Source organism: Myxocyprinus asiaticus, chromosome 28, assembly GCF_019703515.2.
Source record: "Myxocyprinus asiaticus isolate MX2 ecotype Aquarium Trade chromosome 28, UBuf_Myxa_2, whole genome shotgun sequence".
NCBI lineage: Eukaryota > Metazoa > Chordata > Actinopteri > Cypriniformes > Catostomidae > Myxocyprinus > Myxocyprinus asiaticus.
Window position 1 is genome coordinate 13,304,915 of NC_059371.1, and position 17,863 is coordinate 13,322,777.

General features: G+C 38.3%; 1 protein-coding gene across 3 annotated transcripts in view; it reads right to left on the reverse strand.

Moving 5' to 3' along the window:
• LOC127418972 (tensin-2-like) overlaps positions 1 to 16,866 on the reverse strand; it is a 79,659-nt gene extending 62,793 nt beyond the window's left edge. For 2 of the 3 annotated variants that reach the window (XM_051659922.1, XM_051659921.1), the window contains exon 1: positions 16,704 to 16,866. In XM_051659922.1, coding sequence (XP_051515882.1) covers positions 16,704 to 16,817 — 114 coding nt within the window. In that variant the 5' untranslated portion in view covers positions 16,818 to 16,866. Of the gene's footprint in view, positions 1 to 5,538; positions 5,656 to 16,703 lie in introns of those variants that run through there. The other variant, XM_051659923.1, reaches the window with a different exon arrangement.
• Positions 16,867 to 17,863: the final 997 nt, after the last annotated feature.

A 17,863-nucleotide genomic window follows, 5' to 3' on the forward strand; every position in this document is an offset into this window, starting at 1 on the left:
GTGTTTTTAAAGCCAGAGGAATTAACTTGCTGCCCAAAACCTTCAAATGAGGTGTTTATTGTGGCATTAGTTGCAATGGCACTAAAAACCTGCTGATGATGCTTGCCTCTTTTAACAAGTACCTCAGCTGGGGACTATAAAAGAATGCATTCGAACACCCTCTCTCTCCTCACTGAGGGGGAAAGCAAGGAACACACACCATGTGTTCGAATGCAAGTGTGTGTGTTTACAAGTGTGATGGGTGGAACTGGCCTGATTGTGTGTGTGTGCAGGGTGGGACAGGCAGTGGAAGAACAGAGAATGCCTGTTCCAGTGATGAAGTCAATGTAGCGCATTTCCTGTCCTAATCAAATATGTCTCCATGACAATATCACTGCACGTTCACCAAAAGACAGCACCTGCATTATTTAAACATTTATATTGAAACATTAATATTCATACTAGGTGCGTAATCTAGCCACTTAATTTAGTCATATCCATCTCTGTCTGAATCTATACAACTTTGAGGATTCATTTTCCTGTAACTATATATTCAAGACTGGAGGAGACTAAAGGCCCCTGCACACTTCCTACGGAATCGATGAACCAATGGATGACATCATTTATAACAAAACCTGGCAAAAAAATGGGTGTCTTTGAGTTTATTTCGTTGGTTTGTAACAGCTTGCTTACTGGCTGCTAAACACCTTTATACTGCCATTGGACCACATCATCGGTAGGTGTGACCTCGAACTCCACCTACTTTGAGACAGCCAATTCCCATTCAGTCAGTTAAGATCAATCAATATGAATACATCAGCATGCAGAGTTATTAGTGAGCTGTTGCAAACTTACCCACATCTGTACGACTGTTCCTTTAGATTTTCCAAGAACAAATCTATTCAAATACTTTAAAGGGCCCATTCACTCTGTTGTTTGATTTGCTGCTTCGCTCATGTGACATCTGCAGCGAAAGCCATTCACACATCTGCCCAAAGCAAGATATGCCTATATGCCTATTGTCAGTATTCTACCCATTAACTCTCTTTTATACACCCATCTTTGCAGTAGTATCAGTGTAATCCAACATTTCAATAACAGAGCGTAACCGGTGCATATTATAGTTGCATGAGGTGTGTTAGCAGATCAGTGCCATGACACAAAGTAAACACTACAAATGAGACATTATGAACTGCATATATAAAATACTTTAAATCATCAGAGTACTTAAAACAGCTTCTTTTACTGATCTTGTGTGAATTCTACTCATTGAATTAGTCATGAAGTCATTGATAACACATTTTATGTTACATTAGTTGATGTTTTACATGTGATCTTGAACGTCCTCATATTTAAATGTTCCTCTAAATGCTTCCCAGAGCAGTGTGGCCAGTATCTAAATGTTCGCAAACAGTATGTCATAGCTCAGCTGTTTTGACATTTTTTTTTTTTTTGTCTCTAAGCAAAGAACAAAGAAGCACTTCGCAGTGTGTGCTGGGGCCTTAAATGTGAAAGTTTAAGAATTGCTTATACTGATTAACTTCTAAATATGGGGGAAATCAATCTTGCAATAAAAAATGTAGAGGCAGCGCAATGAACAGAATGCAGATGTATCTAGATGTGTTTGTAATACGGTAGTTGAAGTACTTTTTAAATTGACACAACATCTAAAAATGTCGATGAAGAAACAGCAAGACGTCCATCTAGTGCATGTTTACATAGAAAAACGATTAATAGCACAGATGGATGCCAAAACATGTCCGTCCCCTTAGGCACACAGCTTTTTTTTACTGTATCAGTCCATCTGGAAACTGTCGTGTTAACTATGTACTAAGCTGATACGATGAACGCTTCTGAGCAAGAACTAGTCATTGAATTTTCCAAAGTTTTCTAGATTAGTGGCATAAAATCTTTGAAATATACTCTGAATTTTGTTTGAGGCCACATCCACACTAATCCTTTTTCATCTGAAAACACATTGATTTCGCTACGTTTATGCCTCTCAGCCACATGGGAATGGCGTTTTCCACCACTAAAAGCAGAGACTTTCAAAAATGGTCCCTTCCTGTCTAAGCGGGTGGTTCTTGGTGAGAAGAGGGTGCGATGATATGACATCAGGATATGACAAGCTAAACTGCCCATCCTATTGTATGGAGTTATTCTTTTCACTTCCTCCAAGAAGCAAGTCAGTGTTGTTCTGTGCTGTTCTCAGAGACTTCACACGCTAATCACAGAGCAGTCTATAAGCAGCATACTGTTATCAACAGCTTACTCTACCACACAATGTTATCGTGCTCCATATACAGTACAACCCAAGAAAAAACTAGGGGAAAGTCAAGGGACTTTGAGGCTGACAGATACAAATATATACTGATAAAATACAATCATGCACACACACGTCCGATTACTCAAATGGAATTCCTGTGGCATCTCTTACATGAACTTTTATGCATGTAAACGTTTGCAAACTATAATCAAACTGCGGCAGTCGGTTTCAAACTGTTATGATTGAGGATTTCAATGTGATGTGAAAACTGAAACTTAAGAATGAACCAAGTAAAACACCCTAATCAGCAACCGCACTCGTTTTATGACTATACATAAATGGCTCAATATGCTTGTAAAGGAATAAGCCTGATTATGGCTTATATCATGCAGTAATTACTTGCACCGTTTTTACTGTTCTAAAATAAACACCAGGAATTATTACAACACTGTGTTGCTGGGAAACACATCTATTCTACTGGTCTCTTAACAAATCTGTATCTCTTCCAAAGCTTTTCTAATGTAAACACTCTGTTTCTTCAAGCAGACTGATTCATAGACTTTACATTTGGAGTATAATATAATAAAGTGTGCGTTGTATTCCACTTTGTGTATTCAGGTGGATATTAGCAGAGGTAGTAGAGACAGACAAATGAAAGTGTTATGAGAGAGAGAGAGAGAGAGAGAGAGAGAGAGAGAGAGAGAGAGAGAGAGTACAGACTCTACTGCACAAGGATATCATTTAGGTGGCAAATCATCTACTTACTACTTAGCTATTAAAAATTCATAGACCCACTGAAAAACAGAGCTTATCTTATATTTCTTTCTAATTCAAAAAATTTGAAATTAGTTTAGCTGTGTTTGGAGTTGTGTGGATTGAATAGCCTCCAATGAGATCTCACAATTACAACAACATACTGAATAGCATTACAGTACAAAAGACAAAGTCAACAAGATCTAGGAATTTTAGTTGATTTTACAACATTCTACACGTTTTTACCATTTGCCTGTGGAAGCTGTAAGACGTTAGAGAACAGAATGTGCACTCTGGCCAAAATGCATATTCTCCTACATGTAAAAAAACAAAATATTTTTTAATAAAGTCGCAAAAACAAAGATTCACGAATTTCTCACAAGGCTAACAAAAAAATTCCATGAATTTTTCGTTTACTTCTTTAAGTGACACAAATTTGTATTCAGACGAGAGAAAACAATGTTTATGTCTATATAGTAAACGTTGCATTATATCAAACTGTGTTAAAATTAAAGTTGCCCTAGTTCCCCTCCTTTATGATTTCATAATATAAAAAACATTTCTGTGCAATCTGCTAAATTAATGTAATGAAGAGTTGCATCAATGGCAAATGTTATTTATTTATTCGTCTTCCTCTTGTTATATAAGGCAAGGCAGGCCAAATCAAAGGTCATCGTGGTCCAACTTTGGCCTGAAGGCCCTTGTTTGGGCATCTATGATCTATGAAGTAGAGAATTAGGATCCCCCACAAATATTTACCATGGCAACAATTGTTTCCAGCAAAATACCACAGTTACTAAAGTTATAGTTACTATATTGACTTTGAGAATACTGTGTAATACTATGGTACCTTACAGGTACTGTAATTACTATATTCATGTACCATGGCATTTACTTGGTACTTCAGAGAATACCATAGTATTACCATGCTATGTGAATGAATAAATAAATAAATTAATTAATTCCTTCATGCCCTGGTACCATACTCAAAAAGAAGAAGAAGAAGAAGAAAAACATTGCACTTTTTTATAGTGATAATGTGGCATTTAGTAGCAACTGTGGTACTTATTAGCCATCACTGTCATCACCAAAAGTAATAAATAAATAAATAATAATAATTAGAAGTCTTTATTTTATTAAAGCAAAGTTCAGTAAATACTAACAGAGAAAAGTCAGTACATCTAACTAGCCAGCTTGCTACCAGATGTATTCACGCGCACAAAATTGCTGTCTAGGTAGGCAGCTCACTAGGTTTTGAGGCAGCCGTTGTCTCTAGTGAGGCGTTTAATACATGATGACGCAGTAACTTAGTTACAGGCTGTGCGCACCACTCGTGAAGTCATATGATGACTCTTTCTTTCTGCTCCAGTTTTTCTGTGCTGTTTAACCCCTGGCAAGGAGAGGGGTAAACAAATGTTCTGTGTTTCCTCTTTCATCGACGACATAACGCAATAAACATTCAAACTCAACGCGGGGCTTCAAATTAATTCTTGCCAGACTTAATTAGGAGAGTGATAAAACTTTTAAGAGTTTTACAGGGATTTCATTTGTGGTTATGTAAGGCGTGTGATCATTGCCCCTTCACAGACAGAGTGGGTGCGTTTACATGCATGCACTTTAAAGTGATTTCAGACGGGTCTTTTATAAATGTATTATTTTTATTTCGTCTTAATTCCTAAGTTCGACTAAAATCGTACCAGTCCGTGTTTTGAGAAATCGAACTAACAGGCCTAGATGATAATAATAATACCTAGAGAGAGAGAGAGAAAGACTTCATGCTGTTGAGATGCATCTTATGTGACATTAGTTCTGTCCGATTCGCGAATCGTTCTGTTGAGTCGATTCCTTTTAATGACTCGATCCAAACATTTCGAAAGGAGGACCTACTGGAAATAATTAATATTTTAAGAAATAACATTCTTATTAATATTGGAAACAAAGATAAATGTTCTTGATAACGTCGTTGAAAAAAATAAACAACACTGATGCAATCTATCAGATAGTGAAAACAGTGATAAACAACCATTTTACTTCCAGAAATGAAATAAAATGTCACGCGGGGACTCGGTTTTTATAATCGGCTTATTGAAACGAACCGTTTGCCTGAACGATTCGTTATAATGAATGTGATTTCCCAGCGCTACCTGACATGTCACTGTTTGGTCATGATGATAAAGGACATGGAAAGCGTGGTCAGGTCACAAGAGACTGCAATCTATATGAGAACACTTCTCAAAACTTTTACAAGCGTATTTCTTTACCACATGGAATAACTGTATGTTTTAAGCTCCGATCAAAACAAATGTTTCTGTTATTTACAGTTCAAAACAAACAAGAGCCTGCATGCGCAGTAGTCAGCACACAAGTCTAATATACATCAGATCATACTGTGACAGAAATACATTCCAGCAACATTTACTTTGAAATCTAAACACATCACATGTTCCCTCACCATTTTAACAATTTGTGTGCCCATCTTTTGATTTTCAGGATCTCTGGACATTTTATCTTGGGATCTACACTAAATGGACATTCCTTACCTTACTCATGTTCTTGGAAAATATTCCAGCTAAAAAAAGGTTTCCTTAAAGGTTTCATAGGCTACATTCCCAATGAGTCAATGGAGAGGCACTCGAACACTGATGGAGTTGTTTTCTTTACTCTCACTAAACTCCTAGTCTGTGTGGGAGGAGTTACAGAGAGAAAAGAAGATTGTGGAATGTTGTTACTGGAAGAAAACTTTTCTGATTGGCTGCATCCTGAAGAACCGCGATCCTATTGGACTGAATGTAAATTAGACGCGTCTGAGTTTATGAATGTAGCGCTGTTTAAGAACACTGTATGTCATATCTGTCATTACAGCATCGCAATCAACCTCCTGAGAGCAAGCAAAACGTTTTTAGGGCCCAAGTACTGAAAGTGCAGAGGCCCTATTGATCTTCTAAGGATTATTATTATTATTATTATCATCATCAAGGTTTTGGGTGTTTTTGGTGCACTTATCATGCTTAAAAACTCATTAAATTTTGCACACACATCAGAGTTGTTGGCCATTAGGGCTGGGCAAAAGATGTAGGGGGCTCTGTATTGCCCCCTTGAACATGGGCGTGTAAGGGGGCTCTGTGGCACCCCCATTTTCACCTACTGTCACCAGAATTGGTACATATATTGTTCTCATCAAGCCGGACAACTTTCATAATTATAGTCATTAGCTTGCCCAATAGGAAGTCGGCCATTTTGGATTTTTTTTTTTTTTTAAATGGCAGACTCTGAACTTTAAATATTCGGTAAATATTTAGGCAACATTATGCCAAGACATTGAAGATGCTAAATTGCAAACAGATTTTTGATATATGGAATGGTGTTGCCATGGCGAGGCAATAAATTAATGGCAAAAAATGGGAAACAGGAAGTGTCTCATCTTCTGGGTGCAATGTGGTTTAGATAAAAATTGAGATGTATGTTTAGTCTTGGGGGCTAATCACATGGATGTGGCTATTGTGGGTCACGGTCATAGCACCACCAACTGGCAGCAGGAAGTGTGGCTCTTAAAACAGACTGAAATAGTCCTGTTATTTTTATCCTAAATGCTTCTTGATATCTTACATGATATTATCATAGCCACACGTCAAATATAAATGTTTTTTTTTTTTTTGGACTGTTCAAGGATATTCTAACACTTGCCATAATTACACATTTATTACATTTGCCACACACATCAAAGTTGTTAATCATTATGTCTGAGCAGAAGGTAAGACACGGTGTCTTACTTGTTTACTCAACCAAATGCATTTGTCCATCACGCATCGTTTTCTGAAAGCCACCGGGTGGAAATGGACCCATGGTGCTTGGGCCCGTCATCGCTGTATTTTGCATTTATTTCTCATTATAGTCACAGTGTTTAGTGCATAAGAAACATAATGTTAGGATTAACTTTACATTTTCCTCAGAATTAATCATTTTCAAGTATTGTTATATTGGTAATTATATATATATATATATATATATATATATATATTAGATTATTAATTTCTAATTTATGATTATCAGTTTTGTATACTGAAATACTGAACTTAAATTTCTGCCACCATCCTGAAGCATTTGTACAGATGTAAGAAAAAAAGTAATCTGGTATCCAAGAAGTGCTTTTTATAATTCCTGAAAAGTCACTTTGGCAACCTGATTTCACAATAGACGAAAAATTAATCTAAATTTGGGATTAATGCCATTTTAACAGAGAGAAAGGACAATAGCGACATCAAGTGGTCAAATGTACTCTACACTCTGGACGAAATGCAGTATGTACAGCAAGCTCATATTGTACTTATAAAAGTATCCTTCACCAAGGCTCCATACTGAAATCACAGACACATTGTTGAAACAGACAAATCTGTTCCTGGTTATAACATTTTGTTTTATAACCAATTTAGAAAACATTCAAATATTAAATGGGCAAAATAAAACTGAAGTGACAAATTCATTGTGTATTCAGTCCAAAAGTAAAACAGTAATGTGTTCTGTGGAATCCAAAGCCAACAACTAAACGTGGTTTCCAGCACTGGACACAGAACCAACATTTAGGCCTAAACACTATGTAATAATGTATGTGCAGTGAAGTAATGTATTTGTGAAACATGTTATGTATAAACAGAAAACATAACATAAATATTAAACATCTTTATCAGTAATTATTATTGAAATTATTGAAAGTGTATAGCCTATGAATTACTTATTTTTTGTGTATCATGAAGAGAAGATTCATTCTAAAAGTGAAATGTGAGCAAACATCAGTTGCCTTTCTATGAAAACATACATGTGGAAATGAACTATTGGCTTACCAATATATGTACAGCCATTCATATTTTCCTTTAAAATAGGTGATTGTGCTGAGGTTGAGAAAATCAAGTAGCTGTTTTAAATAAAGATATATATATATATATATATATATATATATAAATTGAGGGGATAAACAGCAGGAAATGCTGGTAAATGTTAAGTGATTTTTTTTTTTAAGGCAATATACAGTAGGTAGACAAAAACCAGAGATAAGAAAGACATTGCATTAGAGAAAGATAAAGAGCAATTATGTAAGTGGTTATATAAATATGTTTTGACTTTTTTAATAGCCCACTTGTGTTTTCTTATCCTACTAGAGTCACAAAGCATAAAAAGAAGATGTGCTAGAAGTTAATCTATGTAGAGAATATATACAGGGAAACAAAGCAATAGAAGAAGCCTGGAAATGAGGGAAATAAGAGGGATGAAAAAGGGAAAGGATAGAAGCAGTGGCAGGTGGAGAGGGGAAATTTATTCAATCCTGTTACGGAGAAAGAGAAAGTAGGGGCTGTTGAGGAATGGCAAAGACAGACGTGTAGGACACACAGGCCATGGGAAAGTAGACAGGATATGGAGGGCACATGGTCAGGAGAGGGGGCCCTGGATCAGGCACACTGTGAGCATTAGAGAAACATGTCCCCTCCCACTCGCCAAGCCACATATATACTGTTTACAGAACCACAAAGGGAAGAAGAGAGAGAAGGCAGGGAGAGAAAGAGATGTCTTTGTCTAGAATTCACATTTTAAACTCCTTTCTATATTTTAAAATGCATTAAATAGACCTGGGCGTACACTTTTTTTTGGCAGCTAAAAGCATCATCAAATTAGCAAATAATTAAGTAATAAACAAAAATGCAAGGGGTGGGGAATACACAGAATTTCTAGGAATGAAAGATCTTACAATTCTGTGGAAAACTTTTTCTGCAGAGTTCTGTGCATGCAGATTCTGTTTGGGCCTGGTGATCAGATTCATGATTATCGGCAAGAATCAGATTTTCTGCAATTTTTGAGTGGTAATTACATTAAAGCTACACAATGTAACTTTTGTCCCTCTAGTGGTTGAAGCATTGAACTGCAAGTTACTTGCGGAGGAACCCTGTTTTGGTAATTATGTGAGCTGGGCTTTGGCTCTGCTCTTCTGCATGAATTAATCTGATGGTCTGAGGAGTACTGGAGTAACCATGGTTACAGGTGATCAGCTTTTCAGATCGAATGTGACTAACGATAAATGAAAGATGTGACATCGCCCCCTACCCTCAAAAAAATTATAAATAAATAACGAAAGGAAGACGGATATCCGAAAAATTCTTTTTATAAGGTAAGTAGCATATCTTCTGCTGTTGTTTAGACTTATTGGAAAAATTTCAAAATAAACAATGTTAAAAAAGTTTGTCTAAAAGACATTAGACAACGATTGCTAGTCATATCACATAGTCAAACGGGAAACTATTATAACTTAGCTAGCAGGCAAATAGACCAAGGTAGTAACCGGTTTAGAGATTGCATTGTTACCTGCATAAAGTTCTATTTTTTCACACTGTCCTTCCTTGAAAATGAAATCAAGCACTGCAGTACCACAATCCATAATAAAATGCCCTATTAGAGTGGTTAGCGCTATCTAACAAACTACTGTGCTAAGCAAGCTACCTGACTAGCTATCGGTCCAATAAAATATCTTACCTGTCGAGCAAGAAAAACTCCATCTCTGGGTCAGTTTTAACGTCGTCACCACCTCTGAAAAAGCCAGTCCAATATTTTTCCGTGTTTTATTATGGGCTCTATTGCTTTCCATTTTTACTTGCAGACTCTTCTTGGTAATGAAATTTGGTTCATTTCTAACAAAAAAAATCTTACATAGTGTATCTTTGATATAATCCTAACCCTAACCCTAACCCAAAACCTAACAAAACAGTAATGAGACCATTTCACTTACTTTCACTTACCTCAGCACGTCAGATTTTCGACAACATTTGATTGGTATTTACCGTACATTTATTTTCTGTACTCCACACCATATTCCAATCCTTAACCCTAACATTACAGAGACCACAGCAGCATTTTTACTTCTTTGAATGGATGTGACGTATAAAGCACCTCACGTTTTGTGAATTTCAGAAATATTTAAGTATTGATTACATTAATATATTTCTAACCCTAAACATAACAGTACTGGAACCGCACATTGGCTCTGAACATGGGTGGCAAAACGTTCAGAACTAAAACAATAATTTCCTGTGTGATCATGTAGCAAAAAATAAATAAATAAATAAATAGGGAACCAAGCCACATATAGGGACCAGAAAATCATGGAGACATGGGCATGGGCTCTTTTGACTTGGGCTAGTAAGCAACCACCTTGCAACCACACAGAAAATCCTAGCATCCACCTTAGCAACCACTAAGCAACACACTAAAAACTACTCATAGCTAAGAGTTAAGCACAAGAAAATAAGCCATAGTTTCTTAAGAACATGTACAAATCTAGTTTGTAAATTATAATCAAGGGGGTAAGAGAACATGGGTGGGAAAACAAAAGTGAGAGCGAAAGATAAAGAGTAAAAGTTGTGGGAATGGAAGAGATTCCACCATGCTGGTGAAATCTAGACAGTAGTCGCAGCAGTTTGGGGCGAAATGGAGCAGAATCATTACTCAAAGCACCCCCAGACGTGGAGGTGGAACTGTGATTCAATGGAGCCATATTTCTAATGGACAGAGAAGACTTGTATTCATGCAGCACAGAAAAATCACACAAATGAACATAACAGGAAGTCGCGGATATTTAGATACACCTAAGGCTGCTTCAACACATCAATGTGTTTAGAGTTTAGGCCTCAAAAAGTGCACAAATAAGTTCTAAATGTAGTGAAACATATTTGTCAGTTGGTGAGTGTGACAGATCTCTCTTTCTTGAAGGAGGAGGAAGCAGGAGCCAGGTAAACAATCCAACGTAAGACACTTTATTGTCAGCATTTTCATTTCATTAAGTCTCACACATACAAATCTAACTGGCTTTTCAGCTCAATAAATAAATACACAAAGATTTGCTTTTCAGCAGTCTCTTAAACACATTGCTTTTCAGTAGTACGAATGACATCGACACACACAGCTGCAGCTCTGGCTCCTTTTTATCTCTCTCCCGGCTGATTGAGATAATTCCCCCCCAGGTGTCCATCCTTACTGCTTGGCCACACCCTGCTCGCCACATACACCCATCGCCCGACTCAAGCCGGGGAGCCATCTGGCCTGTCACTTACTCCCCTCCTCCCATTTCTGGAGAGGAAGTGTTGCAGTTTTGGCTGACAGGAATAGGACGAGGGAAGGAGAGGGGGAGGGAAGAGAGAGAGGAAAAAAGGAGCAAGCAGAGAGCGAGAGAAGAGGGCTCGCCAGCCCCGAACACGCCACCAACCGGTCCTCAGCCAGCTGCAGTGCCTCCGTCAGTGATGCCGGGCAATGGCACTGGACCCACTCAGCCGTCCCTTTCGGTCGCCTGCTGACAAACTGCTCCAGCACCACCAGACCGAGTATCTCCTCAGTGTCACAATCTTCAGCCAGTGGCGAGGACTCCATGACAGCGTCCTCCTCCTCCAAAATCCCGGGTTTTGGCACCACTGTGACAGATCTTTAGTTCTCTTCTTAAGGAGGAAGCGAGGGCCGGGTAAATGTCCAATGTAAGACTTTAATTTTATAAATTTTTCAGTGTCACAACAAATAGTTTGCTTTCAGCACAACAAACAAACACATAGCTCAACTCTGCTGCATGGGTCTCTCTCTCTCTCCTCTGGCAGTCTGGATTGCCCTTTTATCCCTCTCCAGCTCTCAATGCAACACAAAACAGCTGTTAGAAGTGATTTTCCACAGGTGTCAATCCTTACTGTTCTTCCTCTCCCGGCCTCACTCTCCACAGACCTCGCTTGGCCACACCCACATCACCACAGTGAAGTAATGTTGACTAACAGTTTGGGATGGAATGTTAAAGGGAGAACACAAACATGATTAAAATTAGAGGAGGATGCTGAGAGAAGGATAAAGAGAGATGAGAACATGCAGAAAGAGGAAATGGAGGGAGGGGGGAGAGCAGGAATGATTGAGTTCAAGAGGAGCCAAGGGCTGATTAAATACAGCTGTGGAGGGAGGGTGAGAAATAGATGATAGAGATAGAAAGAGAGAGAGAGGCAGGATGGATTGAAGGGAATGGACTGAAAATTAGGGAGGTGAGTAAAAGAAGAGAGTGTGGTGGAGACAAGAAAAAACGGAGAGAGACGAAAAAGACTCAGACTCGAGAAAGCAGACACTGGGCTAGAATGGGTGTTTCTTATGGGCTACGGGCTCTTTTGGCACTTAATTGCCCTTAAAAAAATCCCTTAAAACACACTTTTGACACTCTAACTAGTTTAATTTGCCCTATAGCAATGTCCAACACCGGATCTACATGCATCACAGTAGAATTACTGTGTCATTTTTCTGAAATGTCATGAGCATTTTAACCATAAAGTAATTTCTACCTCATCTCAAATGAATGTATTCTGTTTGATAACATTCTGCAGTGGAAATGATGGCTGTGGAAATTATATTTTGGACATTTTTGGAATAAAATGGTCTGCTTTGTCTTGCTAAGGGTAATGTCATAGCTAGCATTGTATGTATACAAAATATAAATATTTGCACACCTTTAGCATAATCTGACAAATGACAGCTTAATTGAAAATGATGCAAAATCAAACTTGATAAAACTTGATAAAAAGGGGCAAAAGTGTTGTTGGAAATTATGGCACAACTAAGGGACAGTTGTAATTTGTGTTAAAAATTATATGAGATGGGAGACCAGCTAGACCATCTTGTCCAGGCTGGGCAAGCTTAAGATTTTATGATTTTGTTTTTCAGCAGGGTAACAAAAAGAAAAAAAACAGTTCTGTTAGTTTTAATAAAAATCAACCCCTGGAACATAAAAGTGCCCATAGTTGAAGAAAAACCCTAATATTTACACTGAATCATATCCATCTCGTCATTCCCTGCCCATTCCCATCTCGCTCCCAAAACTGGGAGCGAGATGTACTGGGCAGATGTCAGGACAGAATTATGAACAGTGAAGGAAAGCAAACAAAGCACAGATATTTCAGAGATTTGATTTTATGACCCGAGCGCATTTGTGCTTTGATGGAGTGGTGCTAAAAGGACAGGAAATGCTTTCCTTTTCCTTTCAAGTATTTCCAGTTCACATTCCTCCATGCACAAATACAAACGATTTTTCTCTGGTTTTCTCGCCACACACCATCCTAATTCTGTCGAAGTAAATACCCTGACGATTGGTCATGACCCCCTGAAAATATGTGGATCACTAAACACACCCATAGAGAGTTTTACTGAATCACTGGCTTTTTAATACAAGCATGAGGGAGAGAAAATAGTCAAAACATTTATTTTGAAACAAACTAGATTTTTGCATTTTCTGCAGAAAATTTAAGTGATATTTGTCTGTGCAAACTTGCCGCCTTGATGCTTGGGTATTGTGGATGGTTGCTAGAGAGAGAGTTTGCTAAAGTGTGGGTGGTTGCTAGAGAGTTGCTAAGGTATTCTTGGTGGTTGCTAGGTAGTTACTCACTAGCCAAGTCAAAAGAGCCCACCCCCAAGTCTGTGATATTTTGGTTACTAGATATGTTCTTTCATCCAGCAGATGGAAATCCTGAGTCCAATAATTTAGAAAGGTAACGTACCACACTTCTCAACAATCTGCAATCCAGAGGACAATTTGAGGTATCATTAATATCCATAGCACAAACAGTGCAGGACAAGTGTGTTGGTTTCAGTGGAAAAAGAAACAAAAAACATGTTTATGTGCCTGTATGTGTCTTATACAGCCAGCATGCATGAGTGTGTGTTTCTGAGCAGTGGGAAAAACAGAGGCTATTTATACATTGACCAGGCGTTTTCCTGTGTGGTGTTTATAGTGAATGCCTGTGGATTATGGCTGCAGTAAAAGGGCACTTGTTAAAGTTTCTGTCATTCCATGGATATTCCAGGAATATACCATAAGTCCCAAAGAGCATAGATAAACAAAGAGAATAGCTTATTGCTGGGTGATGGGAAACTCAAATCTGCTATAATGTGCAGCAGTTTTCTAGATATTTGTAAGACAGACAATGGACTCAAGTTATGCTCTCTATAGCAATTCTACACTAAAGGTTATTGGATTAGTCCAGGACTAAGAATATTGTTTGCAGGACTGGCCCAAAAAGCATAACAATGCAAATTCTTTATAGCAAGGAAGAATTAATTATTCTTGTTGGTTTTGAACGTGCACACACTGTATGTACGTTTTCTACTTATAAGCAGTGCATAAACAAACCAGTGAAACATTAAATATTTTAAAAAGTCTTACCATTATCATACAGCTATAATATAGTACAATAGAAACAACTCTAAGTGTTAGAGTGCAGCACATAAGTCATTCTGCGTTTGTGCTATGTGCATGAATGATACCTCAAATTGTGCCACTTGTTGAGGAGAGGTGTACTATTAATTTTCTAAGTGATCTGACTTAAGATTTATGCCTTTTTGATGATAAAACGTGCCAAAAATTCTCATAGACTTACATCGAAAAAGGGACCTTTTATAAGGGAATCTCAGAGTTTTGGGGTTGAGCCCTTTTGACTTGGGACAGTAAGCATCCACCTAGCAACTGCACAGGAACATGTTAAAACACTCAATACACCTTAGCAATGACATAGAAATGCCCTGGGAACCACCCAGTTTTGCACAGGCAAGCACCAATCACATTTTCTTCATAAAATGTAAAAATCTATTATAATGTAATGTAAGAGATGTGTGTTCAAACCCAAGATCCATTTAATATCAAAGTGATCATCCAAAACAATAGCTCTCTCTTAGGGACAAACTAGAATGACCAACAACTTAAGACAGTCAGGAGACGAATGTGACCTAACAGAACTATAAGACGGGAATGCATCCTCTGTGTTCGTCACACCAAGTCAATAGCAGCTCAGTTAGTGTGGGATCTAGACAAGCTAAAGCCTCTTTTGTTAAATTGCAACAAAATGAGAAGCCATGGGCAACGAACAATACAATCTGTAATACAAGACCACAATCATTGATTTGGTGTAAGGAGTTAGTAATGCATGGGTCTAGTGTAATCAAATCAAATCACTTTTATTGTCACACAACCATATGCACAAGTGCAACAGTGGGTGAAAGTCTTGGGTGCAGTTCCAAGCAACATAGCAGTCATGACAGTGGCATAGCAGTCATGACAGTGGATAAAGATCTGTATTGGTTTTCGAAATGTTGTAGGCTCAAACCCTGCAAGTGTCAATCTATGAGCTATCACCACTGCACCCTTGTGCAAGACACCTAACCCTTGGTTGCTCCAAGGGGAGTCTCCCTGTCATAAGTGCTTCAAAATTTCCTTAAAAGCATCAGTAAAATGTCAGATTGGTTAGATAGCATTATACACTTGTTATATGCTTGCATAACACAGTGTTTCTTTACAGTCTCATAGAGCAGACCACACTCCTTTTCTCTGTGACATGATCATATACTGATTTAGGAGTATTACCATTAAATTCTGCACCCACAGCAAAAGAAAATAAACTGTCCTGGTATTAAAAAGAAAAATGTCTGTAAAAATAAACATTATGGTTACAGTAGTAGGAGGAACCATTCAAAATAAACCACAGCCGTGTACAAGCTTTGATATTAAAATATCAACAGGACCGTGGATAAACTCTTTCGCAATCCCATAGTGAAAAGACTGGGAAAGAAAGATATCACTTTAATGTGTGTGTTTGGGCACAGATAACAGAGCCACAGCGAAATATGAAATTGGCATGACTGAATAAATATGACCATGAGCTGAGAGAGCATTGAGATTTCAATAACACACACTCACACACATATAATGATTCCCAGGCCTTTGTGACATCATAGAGAGGGCTCAATGTTCCCACACTGCACGTGAACAAGCCTTAGGGATCAGACCATTATAGACTTTCACTCTCAGGTATGTATACATAATCTAGCCCTCCTCAAGTTTTCTTTGTCGATGTCAACAAACACGCAGACATGGTTACTTAATTCCAGAAAACACACGCTCATCTTTGTAGAAGAAATCACCAGAGTTCAACAAAGTAAGATACTGTAAATGCCTTAAAGATTTAACTGTGGCTTGTAAATTGTCCTGCACAATTTGTGCTACAGACATGAACAATATCTTAAATCGGGTGGCTTGTTTAAAAGAGGTGTGATATTTACTGTTTCGATCAGAGATACAGTTTTAAAATGGGTAATTCAGAATATCATAAAGACTGGACTCTTAACTTGGGGCAGTAAACAACTAACTAGCAACCACTTAGCAAGACCCAGGCAAACCAACCAGCAGCACCCTAACAATCATCCACAACATGCTAACAGTTGCAAAGCAATGCCCTGGTAACTACTCACAACACCCTAACACTGTAGATTAGCATGTGCAAACAGCATTCACATTTTTTAGAAAATGTACCAATCTAGTTTTATTATGTTATAAGAGCAAGAAAAAAACATGACAACCATGAATAACACATCTAGACCCAGTTTAACAAGTATGTAAATGCACAACATGCATTACTTGGAAGTGCATCAATTCCGATGCTGTCTGCACTACAAGTTAGTGCCTCCACTGCTTCAACAAGTCATGAAACTTAAACTGGACCATAACACAGCAACAAACCAAGATTCCACATGTTGATTTCACCAGTTCCAACTTTCATTCTAATTCCAGGATTTCATCTTGGCAAAATCGGCTCAAAACATATGAGTCATTTTGTAGTATGCAAGTAAACATGTTCTCAAACTCATCACTCTCTAAGTAACCTACCTTAGTCAGCCTCATGGTTCCCCTGGACTCTGCTCTCTTTCTCCTTAAAGACCCTCTCACTGGCACCGGATCCGGCTCGTCCCCGCAGCTATCTGCACTCAGGGCGCAACCCATATAGAGATCTGGACCGTGCTGGTCCGTCTCTCTCCTGTCTCCCTCTCTCTGGCTGAGGTTTTCAGAGCACACAGGAGCAGCTGTTTTTGTTCACTTACTCGAGGTCCTTCCCCTTTTCCAGGCTCTCATTCAAACACACATACACATGTTCACCAGTTGACTCTCATCTGTCTTACACACATAATCAAAGGTGAGAATACGCCTATTAAATCAAACATCTATTAGCACTATGAAACCAGCACGCGTGCAGTCAGCCAGATGTACACAACTTGCAAAGCAACATCCAGAGGATATCGGCCCCACACCCCTACTTTCCCAAACACACACTATTGTGCAAAAGCGCACTTGTCTTCCAGAATATACACACATGTTGACTTCATTTCTACCTGCTAAACTGAGATAAATCTATTAAATATCAGTGGCTCATTGCTCAAATGTATGGTTAGGAAATTAAACAAACCCCTAATCCTAAGAATTACATTTTGTTGTGTAACTCATCCTGCACTGTTTGTGATCTGGACATAATGATGCCTCAAATCATGTGACTTGTTGACCCTGGTGAGGTGAACTTTTATAACAAATCTGATTAAAAAAAAAAAGAAAAACAAAAACAGGCAAAAAACAAATAGAATTACACAGGAGTGAGCAAAGCCATATCTAGGAGCCAAAATGTCATAGAGACTTGGAGGTGGTCTCTTTTGACTTAGCCAGTAATCAACAACTTGCAAGCATTTTGAACACCAAGCAATCACCTAGCATTGCCCTAGCAACCACCCTGAATACCTAAGCAACTGCACTGGCAACATGTTAAAAACTACTCAGAACACCTTAAGCTGCTTTTTCAGTATTGGGCAGAACAGTTACTGTTGCTAAATAATGTCTTTTTGTTTTACCAATCCAGGCTCACTGGCACAAACAGGAATTCTTTTCCCATTGTAGTGATGCAAAATCAGTTAAAATGGACTGACCAATCATGTGAACAATCATGGTTCGCCATGTTCTACTAGGGGAGCACGTGGGAGCAGTTTGTAATCATACCCTACTGA